This window comes from Drosophila erecta, unplaced genomic scaffold (assembly GCF_003286155.1).
Source record: "Drosophila erecta strain 14021-0224.00,06,07 unplaced genomic scaffold, DereRS2 tig00000021-arrow-pilon, whole genome shotgun sequence".
Classification (NCBI taxonomy): domain Eukaryota; kingdom Metazoa; phylum Arthropoda; class Insecta; order Diptera; family Drosophilidae; genus Drosophila; species Drosophila erecta.
The window spans coordinates 20,409,387-20,420,976 of record NW_020825198.1 but is presented as its reverse complement, the minus strand read 5'-3'; the positions used below and the strand labels follow the sequence as shown (position 1 = coordinate 20,420,976).

Genomic DNA, 11,590 nt, shown 5'->3' with positions numbered 1-11,590 from the left:
AACTTAATGTTGGTATATTTTATAAACCTGTTGGTATTTGTTAGCCGACCAACTGGGGTCCTACGCTCTCGTGTAAATTTTATTTTTCACCCGCTAAACATAATTTATTAAATAAATTAAGATTACTTGGCTATGGCACACCTGCGGGAAACCACGGACAAGGCGCTGAAGCTGTTACGCACTTTACCGCGCGTTCAGATCGGCAATCTGCGGCCAAATCCAAACTCAAAACAGAATGTGAGTGGTTAAATAACAGCATGCAGTCAATAAACTATTAACAAATATTTTGTTTATCTTTTCGGCAGGACAAGCGTGGCAGGGCACAACACGGGGGAGATAAGCACGGAGCGGGCAACAAGGGATCCGGACAGAGGCAGAACTTCATGCGATTGGGCTATGAAACGGGCAATCAGCCTTTCTACTTGAGATTCCCCTACGAACCTTACTACAAGGGACACCACCTGAAGCGCCAGTATCCGCCCATTTCGCTGCTCCAACTGCAAGTCCTCATCGACACCAACAGGATAGACATCAGTCAGCCCATCGACATCAGTACGCTGTGTAACTCTGGCCTCCTGAAACTGAAACCCGCTGAAATGGAGTATGGATTCCAGCTGACGGACGATGGACTGGACAATTTCCAGGCCAAGATCAACATTGAGGTGCAGCACGCAAGCGAGGCGGTTATAGCGGCCATAGAGAAGAACGGCGGTGTAATCCGTACCGCCTATTACGATCCACGCAGCCTTCATATGCTGGCCAATCCGAAGAAGTGGTTCGAAAAGGGAGTGCCTATTCCCAGCCGCATGCTGCCTCCCCAAGATGCAGTGGACTACTATACGAATCCCAAAAATCGCGGCTACCTGGCCAATCCCGAGGCGATCAGCCAGGACCGCCTGGTGCTGGCCCAGAAATACGGCTATCAGCTTCCAAAAATTGAAGAAGATTCCGCATACGAAATGCTCACCACTACGAAGGATCCCAGGCAAGTATTCTATGGCCTGGAACCCGGCTGGCTGATCAACATAGTGGACAAAACGATCATTAAGCGCAAGCAATAATTTGTCGAGTTTGTTACTAGGCATTTTGTTAAATAAAGAATTGGGTTACAAAAAGCTTTGTTAGACTATGATACTGTAAGACATATGATGTGTCCTTGTCATTTCAAGTTTATATGAACACCTGCTTCGCCGATAGATCCTCCATGAACGGCTTTACCACCGCACTGGTGGCGAAGCAAAATATCAATCCGAACGTAATTGAGATGGGCAGGGCGGGAAGCGCCTTGCGCCAAATGGCCAGAAGCAGGAGGGTGAGGCAGAGTCCAATCAGGATGGCCACAAAGCAAGCGATTGTGGTCGTCCAGTCGCCGTAGCTGGAGGCCTTGCCCACTAATACAGAGTAGAAGATGAAGTCACCGAGCCCAAGCTTAATGCCACCTACATTAAATAGTTTGTCATGACACGGCTATGATTATAATAATAATATACATACGTTCTTCTTGCCCATCCGGATGATTCTGATCTGGAGCTGTTACTGTCCTATACTCGTTAGAGCGCTGGGCGTTTCCGCTCTGAGTACTTTGCACTTCAATCTGGCGACGAGCCACTCGTTCACTCAAATTAGCAGACCATTCTTGTGTGAAACCCGCAGCTTCAGCTAAAAGTAAGTAAAAATAAAGTTTTTAAGGTGTAGTCTTACAAAAGGCCCTCAAATAGATTACTAGCAGCGCTTTATACCATATGTCCAACATTACTAAACAAGACAATAAATACGTGAAAGTACAAAAACAGACCAAATGCCAAATAAGCCATGTACACATTTGAGAAAAGTAGATAAATTATAAAAAAATATAATGCATATGTACCGTTTCCGCGCAAATTGCTTTTAAAAGTCACAAGTGGCATACCTTCAGTTGCCAGTACACTGCCGTCATCCCGCTGATTCTGTCGAGGATGGGAGTTACCTGTGCGTGAGCCACTTGTCGCTGCTGCCTCCGGCGAAGCCAGCGAGTTCTGCGTGGCTCTCGTGGTTGTGGTGGAGTTGCTGGATGACGGCGATGAGGATGCAGTGGCCTGCGATTGCTGGGGCGTGACAGTGTTTACAAGCGCGTAAACGACGGTGGCTAAAATATATATATATTAACAATAACATCAAAAGTGTTGAGCAGATGGATGATTAGTACATGAGTAAATCAGAGCGGGGAAGATTTGCTCATTTCGCTCCTGGGCTGTTTCCACCAGTATGCGGAGGGGTCCTCTTGGAGAGAGGACAGCAATGAGATCTATAAACAATTAAAAATCTCTTAGTAACACCAGCATCTTAGCCGTACAGCTGGATCAAGCTCACCCCAAATGGAAATGGCAGCCAATACAGCCCAGGCAGTCCATTCAGGCAGGTATTTTATGAACACTAAAGCCATCAAGGCTGCCACAAAAATAAGATATCCTTGCTGCAACCGCAGAGGGCCCTGCCAATGGATGGACATCATTCCGACCACTCCAAAGTTCCACATAATTAAGAGCGCAGTAGGGTAGTCCATAGGAATGTTATAGGCGCGAAGAAGCTCTCTGAATTAGACAAACTATTAGTTGTACATTAACCGAAAGACTTGGACAGCTTACTCCAAATATAAGTACGTAAAAATGAACAACAACATGAAGGAGGAGAGAATCAGCCAGCCGTGAATGATGCGATAGCAACGCTTCTTGTACAAAACAATCAGCAGAAAGGTCATCACCACCACCACGCTCATCAGGATCAGGGAGTTCGCCAAGGCACTCCAGAACTTAACACTAGGTTCGGGCGATTGTTCATGGAAAGGCGTGTAGAGGCTGGGGATAAAAGATACATTTAGCCGAGACCGATACTACCGGAAATTTGAATTCTTGTTAACCATACAGATAGACATCCGTGCTGTTGTAGAAGCTGATCGAGTTGATTGTGGCCACCACCACCAGCATGCAAAGGGAGACGGGCACAAATAATTTGATTACATGCTGAGCGCCGTATTTGAGGCCCTGTTCCTCCTCCATTTCAGCACTACCGCCTCCCCCTCCGGGTAGTCTTGAAGAGCGCGGTCCACCAGGTTCCCGCATCACCACATTGGGCACAGCAAGTATTGCCTGGCAGGAAAAGGGATTCGATAGTTGAAATTGCATTCAACAAAGTTGTCAGTCGGTATACGCACTGCATCCGGTTGATCCTGATTGCTGGAGCCATAATTGTTCCGTGGCTGTTGACGCCTTGGAGGTCGCTCCAAACGCTCCGCCTCGCCGATCTGGCTGCCCACATTGGCATCGTCCTCGGAGGCGAGCCCGGAGGAGCACGAAGCCTGAAGATTGACAGCAGCCATCAGTGGTGTGCGTTCGTTCGCCTCCGTAGCGCTGGACGCCTCCCCCTGTGAAGCCGTAGTTGTGTGATGGAACTTCGTTGGGATCCCCACCGATTAGTATCGGGCTTGACACTTGGATGATCTTGACTACTCACAGTTAAAGAACCCAAAGGAAGAGTAGCTGCTTAAAACTTTCTTTTGTTTTAAAGCGACTCATAAACTAGTGATGGCAGTGCGCTCGGCCCGCAAAGCTATCGATTTTCGATTGCTCTAGTGGCTTTAAGGGAGTACTTATAATAGTTATGAAGGAACATGATAGAATTATTTGTAAGTGCAATTACACACAAATTAAAAATAGTATAAACCCCTTTCTGAATCTTTAGTCCCCTTTCCTAATAAATATAATACTGAACAGCGATACATTTATGTAGAATAAATACCGAAACCCGCTTATATAGGAACAGCTGTTCTCCACAGAAAGTGCCTAGAAAACGGCAACGGCCAAACGATAATATAAATATTTCATAAGTTTCGACAAGCTAAATAAATCGTTTTTAATCACTTAGTTGCTCAATAATTTATATGTTCGGCATGTTGCGAGCTTTAAAAACGCACGTGGAGGCCCCAATAGTCGTAGCCACCGTAAGCAATAGCTTAGAAAGTACATATAAAAGCAACTTATTTTGATTAAATAATAACAGCGTGCGGTATCAACAAATGCGGAAAAGCTCGAAGAGATTCGCGAACGTCTGGCAAAGGGTCCGAATTTCCAGGACTTTGTCCAGAATCCGGAGAACTCCAGAAGCGAGTGGGAGAAGTACGAGGGAAAGCTTCGTCGCGAAAAGGGCGAGGAGCAGCGCCTGCGACTGCCGCCGTGGTTGAAAACTACCATTCCCGTGGGCAAGAACTACGCCAAAATCAAGGCCCAGATGCGCGAGCTCAAGCTGTCCACCGTCTGCGAGGAGGCCCGGTGTCCCAACATCGGCGAGTGCTGGGGCGGCGGCGAGCATGGCACCCAGACTGCCACGATTATGGTGAGGGAACAGAAAAAGGCTCCCCACGGTGACCTTTGCTGATAACCGAACATGGTCAGATAGTCGACAGAATTTTCCACAGTTTTAAGCGGATTTTAACAACGATACTTGGGTTTAAAATTACGAAAGTTGCCTGCTTTGGAGTCTACAATTGGTTTTAAGCCCTGAGGCAAAGAATAATGTAAAATACACTTTTTACTAATATATTTTTTCCCCAGCTTATGGGCGACACTTGCACCAGAGGCTGTCGATTTTGTTCGGTAAAAACGGCTCGCAGACCTCCACCGCTGGATGTAAATGAACCCGTGAACACAGCCACGGCAATTGCTTCCTGGGGCTTGGATTACATTGTGCTTACTTCAGTTGATCGCGATGGTAAGTACTGGAATGGTTTTTGACTCGTCAGACCTTGAAATGCTTTTTTTTTACCAAAGATTTGCCAGACGGCGGATCGAAGCACATTGCCGAAACTGTTCGCGAAATCAAGGCGCGGTAAGAGGATACAATTATGTATTTAAATTGTTCGCACTTTATCAATACTTCATGTTTAGCAACTCAAACATCTTTGTGGAGTGCCTGGTACCAGATTTCCGAGGCAATCTGGAGTGCGTCGAGACGATCGCCAACAGCGGCCTGGATGTTTATGCGCACAACATAGAGACGGTAGAGAAGCTCACACCCTATGTGCGAGATAGGCGCGCCCACTACCGCCAGACACTGCAAGTACTAACCGAAGCGAAGCGATTCAATCCCAATCTGATCACTAAGAGTTCCATTATGCTGGGACTTGGTGAGACCGACGGGGAGATTGAATGCACCTTGAAGGATCTGCGCGAGGCCGGCGTCGATTGCGTGACCTTGGGTCAGTACATGCAGCCCACAAATAAGCACCTGAAGGTCATCGAGTACGTCACTCCCGAGAAGTTCAAGCACTGGGAAGAGCGCGGTAACGCATTGGGCTTCCTGTACACAGCCAGTGGACCGCTAGTTCGCAGCTCCTACAAAGCCGGCGAGTTCTTCATTACTAGTATATTGGAGAACCGAAAGAAGAGGCAAAACGCCACTGAAATTGCCAAGGAGTAGTAAAATTGCAATGCCTGTCTAAGCCGATCATGGATAGCTTTAGTTCAGCCTTTTATTCGCTACACCCGCGCATGTTGTGCAATGTATATATTAGATGACAAACATACTGTTCTGAAATAAAATCGAATTGTTTCTAGTTTTAAATTAAGTAAGTTATTTACTTACAAGTCTTGTTGTTAGCATACTTTTCAAACTACGCGCTATTTAAGTGTTGAAATAGTTCCATTTGTGGCGTTAGGAAATTGTATGGGTGCTTTCTTTCCTCAGAACATTTGGGCACACTACATTGAATGCACTATCTGGTCTATTATTGTTTTCTTTTTGTTGCGAGTTTGATTGGATTGGATTGGATAGAAGAAGCCTAGTAAAAAGACAAAGACCCATCGTAGAGATGCCTCGCCTCGTCAATGGCCGCGAAGCCGCACCCACGTACTCTAATCTGGTAAGATTTAGGCCAAATGTATCGAGTAAGGGACTCCGTTCACCACAACAAAGAACTAAAAACGCATATGTTGCATGTTTGTTTTGATGTTTGCGCAACAAATTTGTTTTTAGTTTCAGTCCTCAGAAGTCAGGAAGATGTGTGCGCATATTTGAGTGGATATACATAAGTGGAAATATTAGAATCTCCGCAACAACGACCACTTGCACAATTTTTGCTTCGTGTGCACATATTTTTCCATCCCACAATTTGTACACCTGTCGCTCCGCGAGTTACAATTTGCTTTTCTATCCACAGGTTGGCTTCATATTTATTTTCAATCTTATCGTTGGAACTGGAGCTCTGACGCTACCCGGGGTTTTTGCCAGGGCAGGATGGATGCTTTCCCTGATAGTAATTGTTCTGCTGGCCATTATCAGTTACATGACGGTCACTTTTATTATAGAGGCAATGGCTTGTGCCAACGCCATCAGGAATTGGCAAACTCTGCAGGCCCTGCGCCAAAGTCGAAGTTCCGCTGAGAACAGTGAAATCGATGATAATGCTGATGATGTTTCCCTGGCATCGGGTGCCGAGCAAGCTGGAGATTTCGAGCGCGTTCCTCTGACCATTCAGAACCGGGAGTTTCACTACTATCAGCTGTCCCACAAATTCGAACTGGGCGAAATGGCGACACTATTTTTCAATGAGTTCGGCCGCATAATGTTCTATCTGTGCCTGATTGTTTATCTTTACGGGGATCTGAGCATATATTCCGCCGCCGTGGCTAGAAGTCTGCGTGACGTCGTATGGTAAGTACTTGAAAAATTACCAACTTACATTAAGATCAATCAGAAAAATATTAAATTAAGTTGGAAATCGTTTGCCGAGATATGGAAACGTATAAATAAAATAAAATATAGCTATTTAAATAACCCGTCTTGTTTTAGTGATCAAACAAATGGAACGGATACTAATAACTTGATGTATTGGCTAGGAGACTTTGAGAACAATACATCTCGGGCATGCTGGAAGGAACATACAATATCTCGCTTGAACATGTACAGGGTGTTACTCATAGGATTCACATTGATCTTCGGGCCATTTGTGTACTTCAATGTACAAAAAACGAAGTACTTGCAGATGCTGACCGCTACCTTCCGGTGGATGGGTACGTTCGAATTATGTAGAACCGATTAGATAATAACATTTCCTATTTCAGCTTTTACTCTGATGATCTGCATATCACTAAAACTTTTGATTTCTAGGGGTCCCAAAGGTCACCCAGAAACCTTTAATGTGTATGGAATACCCTCGCTTTTCGGCGCCTGTGTCTACTCCTTTATGTGCCACCATTCGCTGCCCAGTTTGTTGGCGCCCATCCGGCACAAGTCAATGGTTTCCAAAATTCTATCCTTTGACTATATAATCATTTGTGCATTTTACATTCTGTTGGCCATGACAGGCATTTTCGCCTTTGAACGAATCGAAGACCTTTACACATTAGATTTTTTGCCCTTCGATGTCGCATACGTAGACTTCTGGTCAGGTCTATTAATTTGCATTGATTATTTTCTAGCGCTTTTCCCCATTTTTACTCTGTCAACCAGTTTTCCCATTGTTGCCATAACGCTGAAGAACAATCTTCAATCTTTATTCTTAGACATGTCGCAATATGAATCCTATAGCGTTGTCCTACGCATATGCTTCCCTTTGCTGGCTATTATTCCGCCGTTTTGTATCACTTATTTTACTGAAAGCTTGTCCAGTTTGGTGGCATTTACTGGTACCTACGCAGGCACTGGCATCCAATATATTATCCCAGTATTCCTGGTTTACTTTGCAAGGCGCACTTGCTCAGAACTCCTGGGAAGCGGCGTAGTTAATCGTTTTCAAAGTCCTTTTAAGTCCAGTGGCTGGCTAATTTTCGTTCTCATTTGGTCAATTTTATGCGTCTGTTTGGTATCTATAAATTTGTTCAGTTAAGTTGTTTTAGCTGCCAATGTGTACATATTTTAAGGAGTTGAGCTTATTACTGGTTAGTAAAGTACCATGTGAATTAATTTTAAAGAAAGATTATCCATCTTATGTAGCTGTACATATTTAATAAAAATATATGTAAAATAAGCGAACTTAAGTAAGTAATGTAATGTAAGTCAGTATTGAAATCGGCTGTGAAACATATCTTTCCAATTTATTTTTCATATAACGTCTGGAATGTGAAATCCTGCATATAAAATGAGGTCGTAATCAATTTTTATTAATTATAATCGAATCTTTAACTTATAAATTTATTAAAAAGATATATTAAAAGGTTTAATATAAATTGTTAGTTCAGTACTGAAATTTAAAATCTACATGTATTTATCTTACAAATAAAAATAAAAGACTTCCGTCAGGTGTGTTTGTATTCGTTTTTGAGATCGCTCAATGAAAATAAACAAATAATATTAGCTTAAGAGAAACGAAAAAGTGCTCTAATTTTGTGTTTAATATAAAATAATGTAAGTATGAAAAATGCGGTTTTTTTTTAATTTTTAAAAGTACTATTCTGTGTTTTGACCAGTAATGCCAATATTTTTCTGAAAAAAAGGACGGATTGAGAAAAAAGAAATAGGCTGCAAATTTCAAAAAAGGATGAAAAAACAGGACAGATTTTTTTTATGATTATTCTTTATTTAGTCAACTTTTAATTTAATATTTTAAATGTTTCGTCCACGACGCATTCGACCTCAACGTTTGATTCATACGTTGCCATTGTGCCAATGCGTTTCAAATTTGTTCAAGAGGGATACCAATGTGATCTTGCAAGTAATCACACTTAAGAACACATATGTGTATGTGTATTTATTACCCTACACTGAAAGGGAAATATATTTTTATGTTATGCTCGTATACAAAGTGCTACTAAATTAATCTCGAGCTGTAAGTAATTAAATATTAATCTATTATTTTGTCATAATTATATTAGTGAGTGAAATAGTGAGGTCTTTAAAGTGAGTAGTAAAAATTGTCTTAAGTACAGCCTGAAGAATGTTTAACTTACTGTCTGAATTGCCGCTTTTAATATTTGCTCAGGAAAAATATTTTCTTGTATCCCTATAATTCCCAACTAGTTCTAGTGAAGACTGTAAGGCATGTCTTCTAATTTAGAGTCGCAAAATAGTTCAAGTAATTCTCTTACCGGTCGAGCAGTGAGTGTAGTGTATGTACCGGTGTATGTATGTATGTATGTATGTATGTATGTAAATACGTATGTATGTATGTACGTGAGTATGTATGTATGTATGTATATATGCATGTATGTATGTATGTATGTATGTGTGCATATATGTATGTATGTATGTGTGTATATATGTATGTATGTATGTAGTGTACGTATGTATGTAGTGTACGTATGTATGTAGTGTACATATGTATGTAGTGTACATATGTATGCAGTGTATGTGTTACTTGCACAAAGTAGTAGAAATTGTGTAATTAAAGCCTGAAAGATGTTTAACTTACTGTCGGAACACATACTTATTGCCGTTTTTAATATTTGCTTAGGAAAAATATTTTCTTGTAGCCCTATAATTCCCAACTAGTTCTAGTGAAGACTGTAAGGCATGTCTTCTAATTTAGGGTCGCAAAATAGTTCAAGTAATTCTCTTACCGGTCGAGCAGTGAGTGTAGTGTATGTGTTCTTAAGTGTGATTACTTGCAAGATCAAATTGGCATCCCTTTAAAGTGAGTAGTAAAAATTGTCTTTAATAAAGCCTGAAAAATTTTTGACATTTTTTCCGGTTGAAGCAGTAAAAAACAGGACAGATCTGTCCCGAAAAAGGCTAAATTGGCATCACTGGATTTGACGGATAAAAACGGAAAATCAGTTTCAGAGTGACCGTTGTTCTGTTTTTAAACGTGCATTATCGAGCTGTCAATCGAAATATCTTCCACCTCTAAAGTGTCCCGGTTTGTTTTTATTTTTCTATTGCATTACAATACATTAAAATACATTCACTAGTTTTTAAAGTAAAATAAAGGACTGAAGGATGTCAATGTCGGTGGACAGCAATAAGTCCTTGTTGAGGAAGAGCGATATGAAGCTGGATAACTATCCAACTTGTGCTGTGGAGGCACTTACTCGACTGGGTAAAGTTGCTTAATATTTTAAATCGTGCACATATCTTACGCCTTGATTGCAGAAACATTGATTGCCAGCCGAAACAAGCAGAACATGGTGATGCAAATCATATCGGAGTTTATATTCCTGGAGAGAACCTCGAAGGATGGCGATGTGCGAAAGTCGCAGGCGCTGCCCATTAGCCAGATGAATCTTTTCCAGGAGTTTCAGCTGATCATAGTGCTGATTGAGTACTTTTCGCGGCCAGGAAGGGATGCCACCCGCAACGCCATATTCCTATCGCTTTTCGGAAGCCACTTGACACCGCAGCGATCCAAGTTGTTATGCCGCCTAATCAGCACGGCGGTTTCCGGATCCGTGGCCCCGCTACTTTCCTCTGCCGGTACTTGGATGCAACAGGTGGGTTGCAAGACGCCATTCAGCCTAGAAGTGGCCCAGAATATAGTCAGTGACTTTATTTCGTACTCCCGGAAAACCCCGGAGCAACTCAAGCAGCTGCCCATGGTGGGTACGCACTTTGCGGCCAACTTTATGGTCGCCGTGGCGGATCTATACCTAAATGAGCAGCGTTCGCAGACCCTCAATCCCCCGCCAGATGCTCTACTGGACACTATAACCGAATGGATGACGGAGAATGTCGCCTTGTGTCTGGCTTCGCAGCAGCCTTTGGTACTTCCCGCCGGCGCCATAGCCATGCCATTTACCACTCCCTTAGCAGGCCTGCTTCGATGGGTGGTCCTGGCTCCTTTGGTATCCAACCGTTCCGCCTATAGCAATTTGCATCTATCCCTCCTGCGTGCTCTGCAACAGCTTGTCACCAGTGGAGAATCGACAGCACTGCCCAACCAAGATCTAAGGCAGATCGTAAAATCCCTGCAGAGCTACTGTGCACGACTGGCTGAATCAAATACGGATCCCAAGGCGGATGCTGCGTATCAGAAGTGCATGGAACGGTTCGCCCAAGCTGTGCAAATCGCCCTAATTACCAACTGCATCACCAATCAGATACAACTGCTGTGCCTTTTGGAATCTTTACCTCCACACAAGCTGATGAAAATCGTAATAGAAGCGCACAAAAAGTAGTCGAATGTGAATCAATATAAATTTCATTATAATTTTTAATAATTAATCATTAAGTTCAAATTTATTTTTATAAATGGATTTAAAACGTTATGTGTAACTTTAGTAGTCTTTGAAGCCCAAATGAGTTCCTTTTGATTTAAAGTATACAAGTCGGATCATAAGGGAGCTAGCTTTGACAAGACGAAGTTTATATGAAGGGAAAGGGCAGGACAGTTAACTAGGATTTGTTTGATGGTTACAAAGGTGGCATATGTTGGGGAGGGATTGTGGGCATTGGAAACAAACGAACACACACCTTTAGCTATAATTTTATCAAGAACTTTAGCCAGGCATGGGTTCAGGGATATGGGTCTAGTAGAGATTTTTATGGCTTTAATATAGAAAGGACCAGGCTAACTTTGTAGCCTTGAGAAATGTGAATATTTAGGATATCGTTGAAATGTCTTAGATCTTCAAGGTACTGGGGGTGTTCTGGATCAAGTGATTTGAGGGCGGATACCAGTTTTATG

The 11,590-nt window shown here is 42.7% G+C and overlaps 5 protein-coding genes across 9 annotated transcripts; 4 read left to right on the top strand and 1 right to left on the bottom strand.

Annotated features, from left to right (window-relative positions):
• Positions 1 to 5: 5 nt before the first annotated feature.
• On the top strand, positions 6 to 1,110 carry LOC6545886 (39S ribosomal protein L15, mitochondrial). Its single transcript, XM_001973455.3, has 2 exons — positions 6 to 237; positions 306 to 1,110. The coding sequence occupies exons 1-2, from the start codon at positions 133 to 135 to the stop codon at positions 1,059 to 1,061; spliced, it is 861 nt and encodes a 286-aa protein (XP_001973491.1). The 5' UTR covers positions 6 to 132; the 3' UTR covers positions 1,062 to 1,110.
• On the bottom strand, positions 1,062 to 3,615 carry LOC6545885 (presenilin homolog). Of its 3 annotated transcripts, none has more exons than XM_001973454.3 (9): positions 3,490 to 3,614; positions 3,191 to 3,427; positions 2,902 to 3,125; positions 2,625 to 2,834; positions 2,350 to 2,570; positions 2,186 to 2,284; positions 1,910 to 2,125; positions 1,495 to 1,659; positions 1,062 to 1,439 (listed from the first exon to the last, which is right to left on the bottom strand). In XM_001973454.3, the coding sequence occupies exons 2-9, from the start codon at positions 3,353 to 3,355 to the stop codon at positions 1,171 to 1,173; spliced, it is 1,569 nt and encodes a 522-aa protein (XP_001973490.1). In that variant the 5' UTR covers positions 3,356 to 3,427; positions 3,490 to 3,614; the 3' UTR covers positions 1,062 to 1,170. The 3 variants fall into 3 exon arrangements, with proteins under 3 accessions (XP_001973490.1, XP_015014110.1, XP_026833265.1); XM_015158624.2 differs by having other exon boundaries at positions 1,066 to 1,439; positions 1,868 to 2,125; positions 3,490 to 3,615; XM_026977464.1 differs by having other exon boundaries at positions 1,066 to 1,439; positions 1,967 to 2,125.
• Positions 3,616 to 3,781: 166 nt separating this feature from the next.
• LOC6545884 (lipoyl synthase, mitochondrial) lies at positions 3,782 to 5,595 on the top strand. Its single transcript, XM_001973453.3, has 5 exons — positions 3,782 to 3,976; positions 4,036 to 4,368; positions 4,587 to 4,743; positions 4,803 to 4,860; positions 4,920 to 5,595. The coding sequence occupies exons 1-5, from the start codon at positions 3,917 to 3,919 to the stop codon at positions 5,449 to 5,451; spliced, it is 1,140 nt and encodes a 379-aa protein (XP_001973489.1). The 5' UTR covers positions 3,782 to 3,916; the 3' UTR covers positions 5,452 to 5,595.
• Positions 5,596 to 5,720: 125 nt separating this feature from the next.
• Positions 5,721 to 8,263, top strand: LOC6545883 (transmembrane protein 104 homolog). 2 transcript variants are annotated; one of them, XM_001973452.3, is made up of 4 exons: positions 5,721 to 5,893; positions 6,191 to 6,684; positions 6,823 to 7,043; positions 7,095 to 8,263. In XM_001973452.3, the coding sequence occupies exons 1-4, from the start codon at positions 5,843 to 5,845 to the stop codon at positions 7,856 to 7,858; spliced, it is 1,530 nt and encodes a 509-aa protein (XP_001973488.1). In that variant the 5' UTR covers positions 5,721 to 5,842; the 3' UTR covers positions 7,859 to 8,263. The 2 variants fall into 2 exon arrangements, with proteins under 2 accessions (XP_001973488.1, XP_026833485.1); XM_026977684.1 differs by having other exon boundaries at positions 5,881 to 5,918; positions 7,095 to 8,141.
• A 1,475-nt stretch (positions 8,264 to 9,738) lies between these two features.
• On the top strand, positions 9,739 to 11,196 carry LOC6545882 (uncharacterized protein C7orf26 homolog). Of its 2 annotated transcripts, none has more exons than XM_026976833.1 (3): positions 9,739 to 9,826; positions 9,888 to 10,006; positions 10,060 to 11,196. In XM_026976833.1, exons 2-3 carry the CDS (start codon positions 9,907 to 9,909, stop codon positions 11,079 to 11,081), a joined length of 1,122 nt encoding a protein of 373 aa, XP_026832634.1. In that variant the 5' UTR covers positions 9,739 to 9,826; positions 9,888 to 9,906; the 3' UTR covers positions 11,082 to 11,196. The 2 variants fall into 2 exon arrangements, with proteins under 2 accessions (XP_026832634.1, XP_001973487.1); XM_001973451.3 differs by having other exon boundaries at positions 9,879 to 10,006.
• The last annotated feature ends 394 nt before the right edge of the window (positions 11,197 to 11,590 follow it).